The 21,240-nt window shown below is 34.2% G+C and overlaps 1 protein-coding gene across 1 annotated transcript in view; it reads right to left on the reverse strand.

The window, feature by feature from the left end:
* Window positions 1-5,081: 5,081 nt before the first annotated feature.
* Window positions 5,082-21,240, reverse strand: part of LOC133190655 (uncharacterized) — a 91,969-nt gene continuing 75,810 nt past the window's right edge. The window contains exons 5-11 of the mRNA XM_061326347.1: window positions 16,401-16,559; window positions 15,629-15,832; window positions 15,049-15,234; window positions 14,127-14,306; window positions 13,090-13,266; window positions 5,983-6,150; window positions 5,082-5,563 (exon numbers count right to left, since the gene is read on the reverse strand). Of these exons, the coding sequence (XP_061182331.1) occupies window positions 5,262-5,563; window positions 5,983-6,150; window positions 13,090-13,266; window positions 14,127-14,306; window positions 15,049-15,234; window positions 15,629-15,832; window positions 16,401-16,559 (1,376 nt within the window). The 3' untranslated portion in view covers window positions 5,082-5,261. The remainder of the gene's footprint in view (window positions 5,564-5,982; window positions 6,151-13,089; window positions 13,267-14,126; window positions 14,307-15,048; window positions 15,235-15,628; window positions 15,833-16,400; window positions 16,560-21,240) is intronic.

The raw sequence follows: 21,240 nt of genomic DNA on the forward strand, positions 1-21,240 counted from the left end.
ACATCCTATCTTCTGTAAAGGTTGCATTTATGATATATGCATGTATAATTTCCACCATGCTAGTCAATGTTAATAATTACATGTAGCATGAACCAGTTACATATATGCAGACAAGGGAACAATTCAGATATATGAACAAGCTGCAAAATATATATAGGAGTTCTGGATTCTGGAGTGGGGGTGGGGTGGGGTCAATTTTCATAGACAAACATCACTTAATTCCTCCTTCATATGTATGACTCTTTTGACAAAATAATGAGGTCCCAGGTTTCCTGAAGATGGAGGGGTGGTATGATAATTTTATCGATTACTTTATTATATACATTTTATAAACTTGGGAATTGTACCCAATAATTCATTTTTTTTTCAATTCATAAGTTTTATTCTCACTTTTACATAATTATATTAACACTCAGACATATTGATTTATAAACTACCTACATACTTTCAATCACACTTCCTTTCATATAGATTCAACAGAATCCATTGTTTTCATTGTGTCAAGTTATATTATTATTTCATTAAAAACTTACAGGTAAATAAATTCGATGCTATTTTTCAACATTGAATTGGTATCAGTACCATTCCCAATCCATTTTGGCAATTGGTAGGAAAAAAAACTGATTTGATATGTTTGTTGCATTGATTGTATGGTAGCTAGATGCAGGAGAAAAAAATAAGATTTGAACAAAGTTTTAGTTTTAATGTGAAATAATATAAACTCTGATTTATAAAAGAGGAAGGGGGTGAGTTAGAATGACTTTTTTGTGTGGTTATGGACTTTAGTCTTACCTGCAGTGTGACCCTATGCATATGACCTCTTTATACACTGTATATATTCACAAACATCATTAGACATATCTCTAATTATTTTAAATATCATTATAGCATTTATCTATCCTTAGTTGCATTAAGAGTAATCTAACAACTGCAGAATTAAACATAAGTGGTCATACAACAGGTTGCTCACAAGCTGTAGGTACGTTGCATCACTTATGCAGTCAGTGTTTGTATCACATCATGGGAAAGAGAAATGAATCTGAGTACCTTCTTAATCTTTAATTTTGTTTTAAAAAGATAAACTTATCAAAAGTTTACCCAAAAATGTACATGAAAAAAACATATTCAACATACCACTATCTGTTTTTGTCCAACTACTCCAAGTTGGAAGTTTTCCTTTTTCTCCCGCAATTCCTCTATTGTTGTCTGTTTCATTCTTTCCGACCTCTTTTGCTAGAGAGCTCTTGCAAGGGAGGTAATCCAATCATTTTTCAACAGTGTTTTACAACATTTCATTCAGATATTTTTCTTAAAGTCTTGAGTGTCTACCCAATTTATTTAATTTATTGAACAAAGTATTCTCCTTCTACAGATATACGTAGATTTTTCTAAAGTTGTCTGGATTTTGCAAACTACGTGGCTCTTCATGTAATATAATTCTATAGGTAAAAACAAATAAAAATCAATTATAAAACAGAAAAATGTATTTCAAAGCACTTAATGATCCACATTATAAAATTATACATGGAGTCTGGATGTAAAATACATGAATTATAACAGGATAAGACAGTCCAAGTATTTCTGTAATAAAATATAGCAAATGCCCTGGTTGCCATGGAAACAAGAGGTCATATGCCTGGGTAGGTATGTTTTTTTTGAAAGACTATTCATATGCATCATGTTCACAAAATTTAAGCTAGAAATGATTTTTTCCACTTTCCATGTTTATATAGCATGAAGCTCAATGCTTAGTGACATGCTCTCTTTAAAATTGATAAAACGTCGTCGATATATCTAAATGTTGGGTTGAAGGCCACAAGAAGTTTTCTTCTTTACATGTAGAAGTTTTTGCATAAATTCTGCTTCCTATAAATCCAAAAATAGGTCTTCTAGTAAAGGGGTGCAATTAGGACCAATGGGTCTGCTAATAAAAGGGTGCAATTAGGACCAATGGGAATTCCAGCAGATTGTTTTATCAATTAATAATATTCATTTTCATTCTTAAGTTGATTCGATAGAATCGACACATCTTGTTAAACACCACAGAGACTGACACATCCTTATTACCTTTTACTTACAAATAGGTGAAAGCAAGCCTTTTTTTTCTTTTAAAACAAATAGGATGTAAGAATCCTAGTGTTGATGTATATGTATATGACTGTAATCTCCATTGTCCAGAAAAAAAGTGTCAAGAACGAAGATGTTACATCTTTCTCTCTGGAACACTCCGCAAGTAATTCAGAATTATGTTGTTTTATTTAAAAGCAAGTTTTTACAAAACACTAGGTCAAAATTACTTATTAATTTACTATGATATTCTGAAAAAAAACTATGCATTATATTTATTATGCTGAATAAGAAAATATAGAAATACATTTAATTTAACAATTTTATTAATTTAGTTTCATAAATAATGTCTTACAAACTAATGAACTAAATTCAGTGGTTTACTAATTAATGTACGTAAGGCAATAGGTATTTTCAGCGATCGGTTAAGGAGCACTGCAAGAGGGTGAAGAAGGGTCAAGTGAAATATTCCTAAAAAAGCGATTTTTTTATTAAAAAAAATAAAAACGACAAAATCAATTATTGATATAAGAGCTTAGAAAACCCTAGAGGTACTGTGAGCACTGAACTCACAAAATGACACCCCTCTCATACATGTATGAGTATAATGGCAAAGTGCATTTATTGGCAGTATGTACAAAAGATTTTTTTCGAAAGTTCCTTTGAATTCAATGCATGGGTTAAGGAAGGCTTGCTTTAACAAAATGGGTTCCATATTTAAAGGGGGTTTCTGTGATTCTGTGAAAGTCTCAAATATCTTTCTGATTGGAATCAAGTTGAGGAAAATGGCACTTTATAATAAGGGATCTGTGATATTTCACTATATTACATTCAGTAGTGTAAGGGGAGTCGGAGATAAGTGATGGCTACCCTTAAGTGTACCAAGAATGGCATGTCCATGTTTTGCTGTGGGATACCCCAAATATTTGTCAGATCGAAACGTAAAATAGGAGGTCACAATGACACTAGTTAAAATAGGTTCTATAAAAATTTTATTAAATTGTATTCACTGGTGTGAGAAGAATTGCAGATAAGAGAAGGGTACCTCAATATTATAGACAGAATGGCCGTGTCCAGGTTATGCTATGAGAGAACCAATATATATATATATATATATATATATATATATATATATATATATATATATATATATATATATATATATATATATATATATACACGAAACGTAAAATAGGAGGCACAATTCCATTATGTAGTAAAAGCTTCCTTGAAATTTTGATTAAATTGTATTCAGTGGTGTACTAGGACTTGTGGATTAGGGAAGGCTACCCTCAAGTGTAATCTGTGAAGCTAACGAACATTGATCATTGTCATAAATTCGGTAAACAAAACGAATCGTGAACAGGACAAAAACCCCTGAAAACACCAGACAGACACCCACATCACTACATTTATCCCCCTCACTTTTCAAGCGGCGGGTATCAAAAATATTTTATCTTTAAAATATATGCCTATAAAATGTGAAGATGATATCTTTTCTTAGAAGATTACCGGTATATTATCAAGAGGGAATAAACCTAGTGCGATTAAAAGAGCTAGACTTACTTAATCCTCTGTATGCAGTTTGGCACATAAAGCATTATCAGGGTCTTCAATTGCTGCCTGGGACCAATATTAGATCTGTCCCCTTGTCAATTCTCTTTCTTTCTATTCTTTTTTTTTTTATAATTACTATATTCATGTTTTCTCTAGATCTTCCTCTCTTTATTCCCCTTTCTCATTCCGTCCCTAGGGATAGGGATAGTGTATCCCCAAAATATATGGCCTCTCTTTCTCCATATCTTCCTCTTAGTCTCTAGGAAGCGTGGCTGGATGTTTGTCCTCCTAAACAGTTCTTCGCTGCTGATGGTCTTCGGCCAGATGATTCGCAGTATCCTTCGAGAACATATGGCCTGGAAGACAACTTCAATGATTTTGCACCATACAGAGGGGCCCCTAAAACACTGCTCTTGAAGATACTTAACGTGAAGCTAATCTTGATGACTTCCAGATGTTTCTCATTGATGCAAAAGCCCCCTGGCTTTTGAAAAGGGGACAAAAAACATCTGTTCTGCTTCCCACAAACATGAATCTTGCAAAAGCTTCCTCTATATCTATGTTGTTCAGTGTTAAACTGACGGATTGTTGAAGTTTTACGTCCCTTGCAAGATTATTTCATTTATGTAAGTGCCTGGGACTGTGAAAGGCTTCACATTTAGACATTTACTCGGTACTCAAGGGAATTGAGCAGTTAAGGTTCTTTAGCGTGACAACAATCGCTGTAACACTGGGCCTAGTTTTTGAGTTCTCATTCGAAAGACCCACAACTTTCATTTAAAGTGCCGCCAGCCCTTTACGAAGGAACAGTTGCTTCCTTTCTTAACGACTTACACGTAAGTTTGTCTTGGCTACGGACTGCAGAGCAAGCGCTCTACCAACTGACTACAATGACGGTGTTTCTGCTGCTCTTCAATTGATCTTCACGAAAAGGAAACAAAACAAATGTACAATGATGTACATTGAAGTGTTATTTTTTTCGGTTGAATGGACCGTTTTGATACGTCATTTGTGACATACCTAATTCATTAGAAACAAAAAAGCCATATTCGTTGCAATGTTTTAACACATCTCATTCTCTACGACTAAAAATGTGAATTTTGATGAAATGGGATTTTATGAAGATAGGAGAAATTGAGAAACTCCCCGATTCTGTTAAACTCACGTATAGCAACGGATGTGTACATAATTATGAATTTATCATGCTTATTGAAGTTATCACAAAACATGTATCGATCGAACGCGTGTTTACCCATCGTGTATGTAAACTGCCAATATGATTGGCTATTGTATTTATCAAATTCTTTTACAAGACACAATCCGAAGTCGTGAGAACTTGATTTGAAAAACTGAGATTACACTTCATATCAGTTCTTGCATACTAAATTGTTTAATATAAACATCACTATCACTACTTATTATTATTAATATTATTATTATATATCATTATTAGAGAGAGAAAGAGAGAGAGCAAAATGCCAGTTGTAGTAGTTTTAAACATTAGAAATGAATCTAATCGAGTGCTTCCAGTACACTGAGCTCTGATACTGTAATGACAATTTCAGTTAAATTAAACCACAAAACACACGATTTTACATCATTTTCTCACTATAACTTGAAAATGTTTTAATAAAAAATCACTTTCTAGCAAAGAAGTTTTTGATCTTGCCAACCATCGCTGAAAAATGGTTCAAGAGTATCACAATGTCCAGTGCAAGCAGGGCAATAAAAATGGCTATGATAATGACGGCACCAAACGCCCCGATAGATCGAGCAGACGGTCGGTCGTCCATCACACTGATCCTCTTCCTGATGTTAGAGGATAATTTTTCCTTGTTGACTTCCAACTCTTTCTTCATCTTTTGTATAATCTGTTCCAATTCTGTACTTGTATAGTTTTTCACTGGATGGACCATGTTACATGGACACCTGCAATCGGCTGTAGAAATAAGCAAATATACGTATTTACATATGTTATTCTCTGAAAGTCTTCCAATATTGCAGCATTTCTAAACTATTTCTTTTTTTAAAAAGTTATCTAGTACTATATTCTAATTAACTTAGAACTTTAAGAGCAAATTCCAAAGGGAAATGTATAAAAATTAAAAATTTTAAGGTAATGTCGATGTGACACTTTCAGAGAAAATTACATTTCCCCGTTCTTATATTTATTCTTCTGTATACCAGGGTAATAATGATTTTAAAGACTTAGAGAAAATGCAGCATGATTCCTTTTTCTTCTAAAACCATGTAATTCTTTTTTTTTTAAAGGTGCATATGTGCTCATATTTCAGAGAGCACTTCGGTTTCAAAACTATACTTTGTTCTGTATCTTCAGCACTGATTTAGCTTTCCAACCTTTTTTGCAGTCATTACGACGGGTTTTCCCTGGTTGTCTAGTTGTATAGTTTGCTGGACATTCAAAGCACTGAATGTGGTTTCCGCTGACGTTTTTGTAAGTGCCTATTTTGCATTTATCACATGATTTAGTTGTCTTGTTGTATTCTTCACCCTCTTTACAGGTTTCTAAAGAAAAAAAATACTTTTTACTTTGATAAACAGGACACACTCCTTTGCTATCAAAACTAGAAAAAATTACATCAACAGAAAAACGTTTTTTGGATCTTATCCTATTAATATTGCATTTTTTAAAATGTAAAATCAATTTGGCTATATCATAAAGAAGATGGGCGAACAAGGCGAGCGAAATGCCCATGGTATGGTGTGATAAATATGAAAGTGAAATTAAATTTCAATTACAGTAAAATTTCTTTGATTTTTCTCTAACATCAAAGTATACTTCTTCGTGATCGGGAGGCCCGGTTTCGATTCTCGTTCGCCGCGCCGCGTCAAACCTTAAACGCAAACAGTAGTGACTGTTCCTTCGCCAAATGCCCAAAACTAGAAGTGAAAGTCACGGGTCTTTCGGATGAGACCTTAAAAACCGACCAGTGTCACTGTAGGCGTTGGCACGATAAAGGACCCTCACTGCTCAATGGCCCTGAGTGCCGAGTATAGGTCTAAATTTGAAGCCCTTCACCGACATACGGTGACGTCTCTATATGAGCGAAAAATTCTCCAATGGAACATTAAACAACATACAATCAATCAATCAAAGTTAACTTTATGTAAAATCTCCACAATTTGCAAAAATCTCACAAAAATTGAAATTCTTTGGCTATGAAATAACATGCATACACTAAAGAGGGCATAAAGGATCGTATTCTCAAAAAAATTTGCATATGAGTGGGTCTTCGCTCCATTTTTTGAAAAATTTATCCCCAAGGTATGCGTTAAAATATTCATATTTTGGTTAATAAAAACATGGAGCAAAGATCCACTATATCAAAGACCCACTATATTTCAAATACACTTTTATGACACAGCATTCGTACATTTTCGAGAAATACTTGAAGTCCATTTGGTCAGGGTTCTTATCACAAACATGATTTAATGCCTCCATTTGTCTTTAGCCGTGTAGCGAAGTGGTTAGCATGTTAATTTCAAAGAAAGTTCTGATGCTTGGAATTTTTATACCCGCACTTTCTAAAGAAAGTTCGGGTATATTGTTGTTACTCATGTCTGTCCATCCGTCCGTCCGTCTGTCCGTCCGTCCGTCTGTCACACTCTTATTTCTCAAACTCCTCTTACATTTTACACAGTAGCCTAATCATCTTTTGGGAGATGTTTGGTGATGTCATGTAGATGTGCAGTAAAGTTTCGGAATTTTCATTTTCACCCTGGGGGTCAAATGGGGGTCGAAAAATGATGTTTTTTATGCAAAAAGCCCCTGGTTCCCTGAACTCCTCTTACATTTTTTACAGTAGCCTAATCATCTTTTGGGAGATGATTAGTGGTGTCCTGTAGATGTGCAGTAAGGTTTCGGAATTTTCATTTTCACCCTGGGGGTCAAATGGGGGTCGAAAAATGACGTTTTTTATGCAAAAAGCCCCTGGTTCCCTGAACTCCTCTTACATTTTAAACAGTAGCCTAATCATCTTTTGGGAGATGGTTGGTGGTGTCATGTAGATGTGCAGTAAGGTTTCGGAATTTTCATTTTCACCCTGGGGGTCAAATGGGGGTCGAAAAATGACGTTTTTTATGCAAAAAGCCCCTGGTTCCCTGAACTCCTCTTACATTTTACACAGTAGCCTAATCGTCTTTTGGGAGATGGTTGGTGGTGTCCTATAGATGTGCAGTAAGGTTTCGGAATGCTTATTTTCCCCCTGGGGGTCAAGTGGGGGTCAAATTTTTTTAAAAAAATATTTAACATGTTTAGACATCCTGGTTCCCAGAACTTCCCTTATATTTCATGCACTAGCCTTAAATCATGATCATTTGGAAGATGATTTATTGTGTCCTGTGGATGTGTAAAATGGTTTTAAAATTTGCATTTCCATGTGGATAGCAAATAGGAGCAGGAAAAAAATGGCCCCTCCCTAACCCATGGGGTCATGATTTGTACAAACTTGAATCTACACTTCTTGGGAATGTTTCCATATTAATCATGCTTTTGTTGTTCTTAAAAAGAAGAATTTTGAAGATTTTTTTTCCTTTTAAATCTCTATAAAACTTTGATCCCTTATTGTGGCCTGACCCTATCCTCGGAGGTCATGATTTGAAAACTAGAAACATGTCCATAGGACATAAATGCCCCGCCGAATGTATATTACTAATGCAACATGAAAATTTGTATGAGTGTATGAAGTTTGATGAGAATATCTTGAACAGTTTCTTTAAAATTGAAACTAAAATCTAAAAAAATGGATATAGATGATAAATTCTCACAAAATTATGTGTAAGTGCATGCTTAATATCTTATTAATCTTCTAAATATCTTAAATTGTTTCTTTAAAACTAAGCAAAATACAAATTAAAGAGAAGGGAGGTCAAGGTCACAGGAAAGTGCAAGGTGAAAAGTTTTTGATGCAGTTGAATAGCTCTCACTAATACATATCAGCACATTAAGTTTGATAAAAATATCTTGAATGATTTATTTAAAACTGAGCTTAACACTTATTTGAGAAAAGAGAGGTCAAGGTCAAAGGAAAGGTTGAGGTCAAATGCTGATGCAGTTGAAAAGCTTATATCAGTATGTATTTACTATTAGCATAGAAGTTCAGTAAAAATATCAGAAATGGTTTATTTAAAACGTAGATAAACACTAAATTAAAAAAGTGAGGTCAAAGTCAAAGGAAAAGTCAAGGTCAAAAAAGTTGATGCAATTGATAACTCTCAGCAGTATATATCAGCATATGAAGTTTGATAAATATATCTTGAATTGTTTATTCAAAACTGATCTAGACACTAATTTAAAAAAAAGTAAGGTCAAGGTCAAAGGAAAAGTCAAGGTCAAAAATTTTGATGCAGTTGAAAAGCTTACATCAGTATGTATCAGCATATGACGTTTTATTGAAGTCGGACATGACAAACACTATATGCCTTGGCCATATTCATGGCAGGGCATAAAAAACTTGAATCTACACTATATGAGGATGTTTCCATATCAAAATGACTAACAAGCAAATTCAAAGAATTGTGGTCCCCTGCTTTCCGTGTCCTAGTGGATGGGATGCCATTGTTTATGACATATTGTTTCAAATATGCAGGCCTTATCATATGTCATTCAAAAGTAATCACCAAAGTTAAAATTTTTGAAAATTAGGTAAAAACATCAAGGTCAAGGGGTAAAAAAATCATAGCATGCTTGGAAACATCTTGTTACAGGTAATGTACATGTCAAATATAAAAGTCCTATCTCTTCTCAATCAAAAGTTATAAGGAAATATAACATTTTTGAAAAGTAGGTTAAACTTCAAGGTCAATGTCACAGAGTCAAAAGTCATGATATGTTTAGAAAGGTCTTGTCACAGGTAATATACATGTATAATATGAACGTCCTACCTTTCTCTTTCAAAATGATCATTTAAAATAATGTTAAATTTTTTGAAAAGTAGGTCAAACTTCAAGGTCAAGCTCATGGGTTCAAAAATCATGGTATGTTTAGAAAGTTCTTGTAGGTAATGTACATGTGAAATATGAAAGCCCTATCTCTTATTATTCAGAAGTTATGATCAAGGTTAAATTTATTGTGACAGACGGACAAACGGACAGACTGACAGACAAATGAGATTTAATGTCCCCTAGGTCCCTTTTGTGAAAACGGACGACAATAATGCCCTTGCTGTTCATGAGAAGAAGATTTATGATGGAAAAAATCCCCTGCATTTTTCTATGTAAATCATTGGATCCCCATATGTGGCCCCACCCTACCCCAGTGGGTCATAATTTTAACAAATTTGAAGCTACACTGTCTATGTAAAGAAAGTTTCAACTTTTTGGGCCCAGTCAGTGGTTCTTGATAAGACTTTTTTAAAATGATACCACCAAATTTTCACTAATTCTTGATTATCCCCCCTTGAAAGAGGGTGTGACCCTTCACTTGAACAAACTTGAATCCCCTTTACCCGAAGATGCTTTGTGGCAGGGTTGGTTGAAATTGGCCCAGCGGTTCTAGTGAAGAAGACAAAAATTTGAAAAGTTTACAGGTGGACAGATGGATGACAAACAAAATGTGATCAGAAAAACTCAAGTGAGCTAAAAACTGATGATCACAAGTACTTGGAAAGAGTTAAAGTATTTGAAAACAGTTTTTTTCATGCATTGTTTTCAGAAGCTGAAAAGGTATGACTGGTATCCATGTTGAAAAAACTTCACATTTCAGAAAACAGTATGATTAAAAATATTTAACCAAGGTGCTTTGAGTAGCAAAATAAGCTAAACTGGTATAGTTAATTCAACCACAGAGCTTAGTGAATTTTAAAATGCACAACCTTTTCAACTCTTAATCATTCTTAAAATATTTATATCATCATTTCTGATTCAAGGGAGAACTAGAGATATGATCAGAAGTATATCCATTGACTAATAAACATGTACATGTGTTTTTTAAGTCATTAATGTTTGTTTGTTGTTAAATGTCCCTCTTGGGAATTTTTCACTCATACGGAGACACCACCACTTAAAAGTAATGAAGACGTACAAGTTGGATTTGAGGTTAACATTCATTTTAGGAATTTTCAACAATTAAGACGTAAAGAGATGATTCCTTCCCCTTGCCCCTTCCCCTTCCCAGACCCCTGTTTGTTCATGTATGCAAACTAGTCTAATACTTTGGTTTGACATAAAAAAAATGTGAATATATACAAATAGTTTAATGGTCCATCTCTTTGAATGATTTTCATTCCTAATTCTAGGAGGGTACATGGGTTGACCCAAATTCATGAATGAAATGTCAAGTAATCTTATCACTGATGCACTTTTATTTAATTTGATGTAGTCATATTATGAACATTTCCAGTTCATTAAGAGAGTGGGGATGACCTCCAGGGGTTCATAACCTTAAACCATAAGATGTACATAACATAATAACACAAGAAACAAAATTATGTATAGTCAAATGGAAAAGTTTTCAACTATTTAGGAGTCACATGATCATTTGTCATTTCAGGGACAGGGAGCGGCTAGGGAGATTGGACCCCCCCCCCCCCTGGAATTTGCAGAGTTATTTAAATAGGACTATATACTGATTTACAGAAGCAAATAAAAAATGACTTTGGATGCCCTCCCCCTTTAAAAACATGGACCCCACCATCATTGTTTTTATTTTGTTTGTTTGTTTTTTTTTTTGCTCCTCAGGAAATTCTGGGCTGGAATTTTTTTGGACCGAGGTGTGGACCCCCCCCTCCCCCCGGAAAAAAATTCCCGGATCTGTGCCTGTAACTGAATGTAATGTCGACAACGGGAGATAACTCTTCAGAATTGTGGCATCCGATGATCCACTCTCTACCATCGGCTCATACATTCAGTGTTGGAGAGAGAAACGAACGACAACTCTGCATAGGAGATTGCTGATGATCTTTGATCCTTTTTAAACTTTAACCTAACCATTTGCATTTCGGTTTATTTTACCCCAATCTATACTTAAACTTGTACTTACCGACTGTCATAGGTCCTGTCAACTTCATGAAATATAATCCAATTAAAACAAAAATATGAATTAATTTCCACTGATATACATGTAACACTGCACCATGTCACATGGCATGTGCAATCTAAAAATGATAATGGTAAAACTAGTACTAGTACTGGTAGGGTGACGCAAGCCCAATGTGATGTAGAAATTTTCAAAAAGGTGTTCACATACATGTACAGTACAAGAACAAATTTTAAATTATCATAACAAACGATGTTTTAAAATAACTTTGCCACTTTTTTTTGGGGGGGGGGGGGTGACAAAATTGATTGGGTATGGCTTTTAAAGGAGGTTTTTGCCTGATCAAATACTAAAATAAGTTTGCACATTTTGATAAATTAATCAAAAACGCTTTGTACAAAAATAATATTATTTGTTGTTGAGAAAATAAATTTAAAAAGTTCCAATTATGGGCCAAAAATTTATACCCCCCCCCCCCTTTTTATCAAAACCTAATTTACATTATTAATTAAATTCTGTTATTTCAGACTGGTAATGAATTAAGTATATGAAATGCGTATAAGAGGTTCATGGGTCACATGGTCACCTGAGCATTTTATGCTCGATTTGACGAATACATGTACTGTGTAAATTATAGAATTATTTGGACTTTTTCCTTGGTAAGCCCAATATGAAGGAGTGTGCATTTAGAGGCAAACACCTTAGTGCGGGTATTACTGTCTCATGACAGCATCTAGTTATTGTTAGGGTTCGAACCCCTGATAATAATTCATAAATTTCAATAATAAGAACTTTTAAAATTCTAATACTAAATTCACAAATTGAATACGATTTTTATATATCTGAAGCTATAGGCATTCTGCGCGCCTTGTTTGCCCATCTTCTTCATTTTCTGGATTTCTTTTTTGGAAAGAAAACATGATGTCACTTTGAACTAGAGAACAATCCATCAAGAATGATTGTTGATAACTGAATTACGATTACAAACTCCCATGAACTTTGCCCGTGTTATATATGTTATATATTTATATGCATTAGTAAAGAGCGTATGCAACAATGTGACATTTCAACTGAAATATTATTTCTACCACCAATAACCGTCACGGTAGCTCTGTTGGTAGAGCGCTCGCTCCGTGATCGGAAGGTCATGTGTTCGAATCACGGCCGCGACTGACCTAAGTCGATAAAAATAGGTAGCAACTGTTCCTTCGCCAAGCGCTCGGCACAATGGTGTGAAAGTTGGGGGTCTTTCGGATGGGACCTTAAAATCCGAGGCCCCGTGTCACGTTAGGCGTTGGCACGATAAAGAACCCTCACTGCTCAATGACCCTGAGTGCCTAGTAAAGGTCTAAATTTGAAGCCCTTCACCGGTATATGATGACGTCTCTATATGAGTGAAAAATTCTCGAACGGGACGTAAAACAACATATTATCAATCAATCTACCACCTATAATCAACAACTACGTACCCACACATTCAAAAGAGCCACGTGCGCTTGTAGTTTTACCATCTGGGCACTTAGTACAATTCCATCTTAAGTTTTCACTTAATGTAACATTTTCACTTGATGTGTTTTTAAAAGATCCGATCTCGCAACGTACACATGTTCCATTGTCAGCCAAGTAGCGTCCTTCTTCGCAATGCTCTGAAATAACAGCAAAGAACAGCGGACTCATCTGACATTCGCAAAAATATACACCCATGTGCGATTTTGTAAAATAAAATTTATATACATTTAACAAAACTAGTATTTGGATGAACGATTTGCATCTTTACTCACTTTAGAAATATTGAAATACTAGTACATGTATTTAATGCCCAAAAAGTTATAAATTTGAACAGGAAAACGTCTTGCATTCAAATCTAGTATGCTAATTTTCCAAAATTAGAGATAAACGTGATTGTGTAGCATGACTGATGCAATGACCTACTTCTGTCTTCAAATTGCGACTTCTTTACATTAACCTATGTATACTTTATGTGACCTTTCCTCAGTGTAGAACCACTGTTTGAGCTCAAACAATGAATGAAATTTGACTTTTTGTGAGGTTGTCCATTCGACTAGAATTTTTTGGGGTACATTACACAAAACAACTATGCATTCAAAACGAGCTAAAACACAGGGCATATTAACCATTTTTACATGATTTAGAAAGATATAACAAAATGGTGCGTAGTGTGGATTTATTTTAGAGTTACAGTGCAAACAATATTCCTTGTTGGGTAACTGAGAGACATTCATAAAAAAAAACTTTTCAAACCAGCATTACTCAATTTTGTTTTGTTTTGTTTTGTTTTTTTTTTTGACGATATTTCAAAGGATTAGCTATAGTTAGGGAATTCCCTTTCTATTTTCCGTAAATGTGGTACGAAAATAAATGAAAAAACAAAACTGATAAGCAATTCTTGAACATGAAAAGAACAAAAATTAAACATTTATTTACATCATAGTTAACTACACGTCCAAAAGTTGCATTTTGCGATGACAACGACTGTATACCTTACCTATACATGTGTTATTAACAGTGCCGGAACTGTATGTGGTTTTCCCTCCCTCGCACGGGGTGCAATTCCACCTCAGTTCTGAAGAAAGTGTGAGGTTTTCACTTGAAGTGTTCTTGTATTCACCAACTGGACAAGGCAAGCATACACTTCCATTCCAGAACCTGCCTTCTGAACAATGTTCTAAAAACGTATCATTTAAAGGATTCTAAATTATCTTTCTTCATAAGCAATTTAAAATTGATAATAAATTATTTCGCAAATCATGATGATATACGTTTCACAGTTTTTGCATTTATTAATTTATTACATTTGAATACATGTACAACGTATGAAATTTTGTATACCCACCACATCTGATTTTACCGAAAAGTGTAAAAAAAAAAAAAAAAAAAAAAAAAAAAAAAAAAAAAAAAAAAAACCATTTAATGTTATATCTTATTATTATTTTGTTATATTACATATGCAATTGATTGACATAACAACTCTGCGGAGTATCCTTGGACCTGCAATATCTGCTTAATATGTATGAACAGTCGGCAATTCTCGGATGACTCCGCTTTTTACGTAAAAAAAAAAACACATTCTAGTGACAGATATTCATTGAAATAAACCGGCGTTAAAAGTTTGCAGTGTAGTTTATTTGGGAAAAACTTTGAAATGTAAATATTATTGAATGCCTTTAATCCTAAACAGCAACATTAATAACATTTTTTGTGGAATGAAACTCATTTCAAACAGTCACTATTTTTCTTGCTACCGTGGCTTCTTTATCTTTATTTAAAAGAAAAGATTTAATTCATTCAATAGATATATGAAAGAAGCACGAAAGTTTTATCTTTTTCTAACATTATAAATAATACAATTTAAACGAGAATGCATAAAAAATTGACACATCTTGTAAATCAAGAGTAATAAATTGTACCGATACAGTCTTCCTCATTTACAGTTCCCCTGCTTAAGGTGGTCAAATATCCCCGACAAGCTGTGCAGTTCCAACGTTCCTCGATAGAAGCTGTGGTGTTGACACTTGATATGTTTTTGTAGAAGCCTATTTCACACTGAGCGCAAGAATTACCGTGCTGCAGCTCAAAGCCTGCCTCACATATATCTAAAATTTATATTAGTGGGTAATCAAATGATTCGTTTTTTTCTCAGTGTTTTATAATTAAGTTTCAATCTTGTGTCAAATGAATTTTTTTTTTTGCTTGTTTCTTTTTTCATTTGGTATAATTTTTCAATAACTTCCTTTTGAAAAAGTGGTAATATTTAGTTATTCTCTATATTTAATATTGATTTCTTTTACTGAAAATTTGCATTTGTAATGCCTCAAGTTTGTTCGTCATCATAAAAAAATAAATGTACATGTATATCTTTAAATACTGCAAAACTTTAATAAAAAAAGAAATTAAGTTTGTTTGTACAGTTAAATTCTCACCATATTACAGCTTCATATATTTTTTTTTTTAAAAAAATCATGCATTCACGAGAAAATGTATAATTACCGATGCATTCTGTAAAATTGACAGTGCGTTCAGTATATGTTGTTTTATTCACTGGACATGGAATGCAGAAGAATCTATCAGTGACATTCAAACTTGTGTCATTTGGTGACGTGTTTTTATAGGACCCAACTGGACACGGTTCACATTCCTTTGTTTCATTGTGCAACGTATAGTTCTTCAGCTGCGTTCCTTCAGTGCAAACAGCTGTAAAAAAAAAAAAATTACAAAATGCACACAAACTACAAGACTCACGTGATTTATCTTGGTCTTGTTGACAATGTACTCTACATAATTATCCTTGACTCAGAAATAAATATTTATTTTAAAAAATCAAATTCATTTTAACAGTTAGAGTTAATGATATTTATTTCAAAAAAGGAAGGATTTATTGATACTTTAGGCATTTTGTCTTAATTGACAATTAAGAAGTAATTGATATACAGAGAAATAAATATACTGAAAATCACTTACATGTATTTTCGAAGAATCAAATTTCCTTATGTGAGCGGAAAATATTGATTCGTGGAAATTTGATTTCGTGGTTCGACAAGAAACACGATTTACTTTCGGAAATTATTATACTTTTCGTGTATGACATGAATACATGTAAGTGGGTCTACTTATACCACGGAAACAACAAAAATTAAACCCAATTAAAATATTCATTAGTATGTGATTTCACAGTTTATGCTAAGACAGAATTATAATTATTCAACTCTGTATTATCATTTAAAAGGGAGATGTCTTCACATATTTGAGTTGAAAAACTTACGGATACAGTCATTTTGTGAACTGCTTTGTTGATGATATGTCGTGTAATTCTCTCCACAAGACTGACATGTGAGGTTCCATGACCTGCTTTCACGGTATAACCCAAAATCACATGCTTCACAAGAAAAGAACAAGTTCATACCTTCACCCTCAGAACATCCTAAAAAAGATTATACAACTATATTAGAGTTTAAAATACGTTCTTCATTGATTATTTAGGGACAGGTGCGAAGCTACATTCGGATGCGATGATGAGGAGATAAGGAAGGGCTTTGGGGGGGGGGGGTCATCTTCACCCCCCTCCCCTTCAAATGTGTTCCAAAAGTTACCCGTCTTAAAAATTCAAATGTTACATTGTGTATTAATTGTCCATAAATTATATATGATAAACTTGTTAGTATAAAGTAATACGAAATACACAAATGTTCTCTTTTTTATTTTTATACCCGCACTTTCTAAAGAAAGTTTGGGTATATTGTTGTTACTCTTGTCTGTCCGTCCGTCCGTCTGTCACACTCTTATTTCTCAAATTCCTCTTACATTTTACACAGTAGCCTAATCATCTTTTGGGAGATGTTTGGTGGTGTCATGTAGATGTGCAGTAAAGTTTCGGAATTTTCATGTTCACCCTGGGGGTCAAATGGGGGTCGAAGAATGACGTTTTTTTATGCAAAAAGCCCCTGGTTCCCTGAACTCCTCTTACATTTTACACAGTAGCCTAATCATCTTTTGGGAGATGGTTAGTGGTGTCCTGTAGATGTGCAGTAAGGTTTCGGAATTTTCATTTTCACCCTGGGGGTCAAATGGGGGTTGAAAAATGACGTTTTTTATGCAAAAAGCCCCTGGTTCCCTGAACTCCTCTTACATTTTACACAGTAGCCTAATCAACTTTTGGGAGATTGTTAGTGGTGTCCTGTAGATGTGCAGTAAGGTTTCGGAATTTTCATTTTCACCCTGGGGGTCAAATGGGGGTTGAAAAATGACGTTTTTTATGAAAAAAGCCCCTGGTTTCCTGAACTCCTCTTACATTTTACACAGTAGCCTAATCATCTTTTGGGAGATGTTTGGTGGTGTCATGTAGATGTGCAGTAAGGTTTCGGAATTTTCATTTTCACCCTGGGGGTCAAAAAATGACGTTTTTTATGCAAAAAGCCCCTGGTTCCCTGAACTCCTCTTACATTTTACACAGTAGCCTAATCATCTTTTGGGGGATGGTCAGTGGTGTCCTGTAGATGTGCAGTAAGGTTTCAGAATTTTCATTTTCACCCTAAGGGTCAAATGGGGGTCGAAAAATGACGTTTTTTAAGCAAAAAGACCCTGGTTCCCTGAACTCCTCTTATATTTTACACAGCAGCCTAATCATCTTTTGGGAGATGGTTTGTGGTGTCATGTAGATGTTCAGTAAGGTTTCAGAATTTTCATTTTCACCCTGGGGGTCAAATGGGGGTCGAAAAATGGCGTTTTTTATGCAAAAAGCCCCTGGTTCCCTGAACTCCTCTTACATTTTACACAGTAGCCTATTCGTCTTTTGGGAGATGGTTGGTGGTGTCATGTTGATGTGCAGTAAGGTTTCGGAATTTTCATTTTCACCCTGGGGGTCAAATGGGGGTCGAAAAATGACGTTTTTTATGCAAAAAGCCCCTGGTTCCCTAAACTCCTCTTACATTTTACACAGTGGCCTAATCGTCTTTTGGGAGATGGTTGGTGGTGTCATGTAGATGTGCAGTAAGGTTTCAGAATTTTCATTTTCATGATGGGGTCAAATAGGGATCGAAAAATAATGTTCCCAGAACTCCTCTTACATTTTACACAGTAGCCTAATCATCTTTTGGGAGATTGTTGATGGTGTCCTATAGATGTGCAGTAAGGTTTCGGAATTCTTATTTTCCCCCTGGGGGTCAAATGGGGGTCAATTTTTTTTAAAAAAATATTTAACATGCTTAAACATCTTGGTTCCCAGAACTTCCCTTATATTTTATGCACTAGCCTTAAATCATAATCATTTGGAAGATGATTGATTTTGTCCTGTGGATGTGTAAAATGGTTTTAAAATTTGCATTTCCATGTGGATAGCAAATAGGGACAGGAAAAAAAATGGCCCCTCCCTAACCCATGGGTCATGATTTGTACAAACTTGAATCTACACTTCTTGGGAATGTTTCCATATTAATCATGCTTATGTTGTTCTTAAAAAGAAGAATTTTGAAGATTTTTTTTTCCTTTTAAATCTCTATAAAACTTTGATCCCTTATTGTGGCCTGACCCTATCCTCGGAGGTCATGATTTGAAAACTAGAAATATGTCCATAGGACATAAATGCCCCGTCAAATGTATATTACTAATGCAACATGAAAATTTGTATGAGTGTATGAAGTTTGATGAGAATATCTTGAACAGTTTCTTTAAAATTGAAACTAAAATCTAAAAAAAATGGATATAGATGATAAATTCTCACAAAATTATGTATAGGTGCATGCTTACATAAAAATATCTTAGATTGTTTCTTTAAAACTAAGCAAAATACAAATTAAAGAGAAGGGAGGTCAAGGTCACAGGAAAAAGCAAGGTGAAAAGTTTTTGATGCAGTTGAATAGCTCTCACTAATACATATCAGCATATTAGATTTGATAAAAATATCTTGAATGATTTATTTAAAACTGAGCTTAACACTTATTTGAGAAAAGAGAGGTCAAGGTCAAAGGAAAGGTTGAGGTCAAAATGCTGATGCAGTTGAAAAGCTTATATCAGTATGTATTTACTATTAGCATAGAAGTTCAATAAAAATATCAGAAATGGTTTATTTAAAATGTAGATTTACACTAATTTAAAAAAAGTGAGGTCAAGGTCAAAGGAAAAGTCAAGGTCAAAAAAGTTGATGCAATTGATATCTCTCAGCAGTATATATCAGCATATGAAGTTTGATAAATATATCTTGAATTGTTTATTCAAAACTGATCTAGACACTAATTTAAGAAAAGTAAGGTCAAGGTCAAAGGAAAAGTCAAGGTCAAAAATTTTGATGCAGTTGAAAAGCTTACATCAGTATGTATCAGCAAATGACGTTTTATTGAAGTCGGACATGACAAACACTATATGCCTCGGCCATATTCATGGCAGGGCATAAACACTATATGAGGATGTTTCCATATCAAAATGACTAACAAGCAAATTCAAAGAATTGAGGTCCCCTGCTTTCCGTGTCCTAGTGGATGGGATGCCATTATTTATGACATATTGTTTCAAATATGCAGGCCTTATCATATGTCATTCAAAAGTAATCACCAAAGTTAAAATTTTTGAAAATTAGGTAAAACATCAAGGTCAAGGGGTAAAAAAATCATAGCATGCTTGTAAACATCTTGTCACAGGTAATGTACATGTCAAATATAAAAGTCCTATCTCTTCTCAGTCAAAAGTTATAAGGAAATATAACATTTTTGAAAAGTAGGTTAAACTTCAAGGTCAATGTCATAGAGTCAAAAGTCATGATATATTTAGAAAGGTCTTGTCACAGGTAATATACATGTATAATATGAACGCCCTATCTTTTTCTCTTTCAAAATGATCATTTAAAATAATGTTAAATTTTTTGAAAAGTAGGTCAAACTTCAAGGTCAAGGTCATGGGTTCAAAAATCATGGTATGTTTAGAAAGTTCTTGTAGGTAATGTACATGTGAAATATGAAAGCGCTATCTCTTATTATTCAGAAATTATGACCAAGGTTAAATTTATTGTGACAGATGGACAGACAGACAAACGGACAGACTGACAGACAAATGAGATTTAATGTCCCCTAGGTCCCTTTTGCGAAAACGGACGACAATAATGCCCTTGCTGTTCATGAGAAGAAGATTTATGATGGAAAAAATCCCCTGCATTTTTCTATGTAAAACATTGGATCCCCATATGTGGCCCCACCCTACCCCAGTGGGTCATAATTTTAACAAATTTGAAGCTACACTAAGTCTATGTAAAGAAAGTTTCAACTTTTTGGGCCCAGTCAGTGGTTCTTGATAAGACTTTTTTAAAATGTTACCACCAAATTTTCACTAATTCTTGATTATCCCCTCTTGAAAGAGGGTGTGACCCTTCACTTGAACAAAATTGAATCCCCTTTACCCGAAGATGCTTTGTGGCAGGGTTGGTTGAAATTGGCCCAGCGGTTCTAGTGAGGAAGACAAAAATGTGAAAAGTTTACAGGCGGACAGATGGATGACAAACAAAATGTGATCAGAAAACCAGAAAAACTCAAGTGAGCTAAAAACTGATGATCACAAGTACTGGGAAAGAGTTACAGTATTTGAAAAGCAGTTTTTTTTCATGCATTGTTTTCAGAAGCTGAAAAGGTATGACTTGTATCCATGTTGAAAAAACTTCACATTTCAGAAAACAGTATGATTAAAAATAGTTAATCAAGGTGCTTTGAGTAGCAAAATAAGCTAAACTGGTATAGCTAATTCAACCACAGAGCTTAGTGAATTTTAAAAAATGCACAACCTTTTCAACTCTTAATCATTCTTAAAATATTTATATCATTATTTCTGATTCAAGGGAGAACTAGAGATATGATCAGAAGTATATCTGTTGACTAATAAACATGTACATGTATATTGTGTTTTTTAAGTCATTAATGTTCACACTGCTCAACGCGTTATCGGCAATTCGGTTGTTATCGGGCATTCGGTGCAAGAAAAGCAATGTTTACAAAACGTAGGGGATTTTAAATTTCTTAATTCAACGATAATTGCGTACTTCAGCAAACAAAGTTTGTGATCTTTGGCAGATATATGATTATACTTTCAGCAGCAAAAAATACAAGCCAATTCACTCTCTTTCAAAA

This window comes from Saccostrea echinata, unplaced genomic scaffold (genome assembly GCF_033153115.1).
Source record: "Saccostrea echinata isolate AGI-Se365-2 ecotype Australia unplaced genomic scaffold, CSIRO_AGI_Sech_v1 ptg000022l, whole genome shotgun sequence".
Taxonomy (NCBI): Eukaryota; Metazoa; Mollusca; class Bivalvia; order Ostreida; family Ostreidae; genus Saccostrea; species Saccostrea echinata.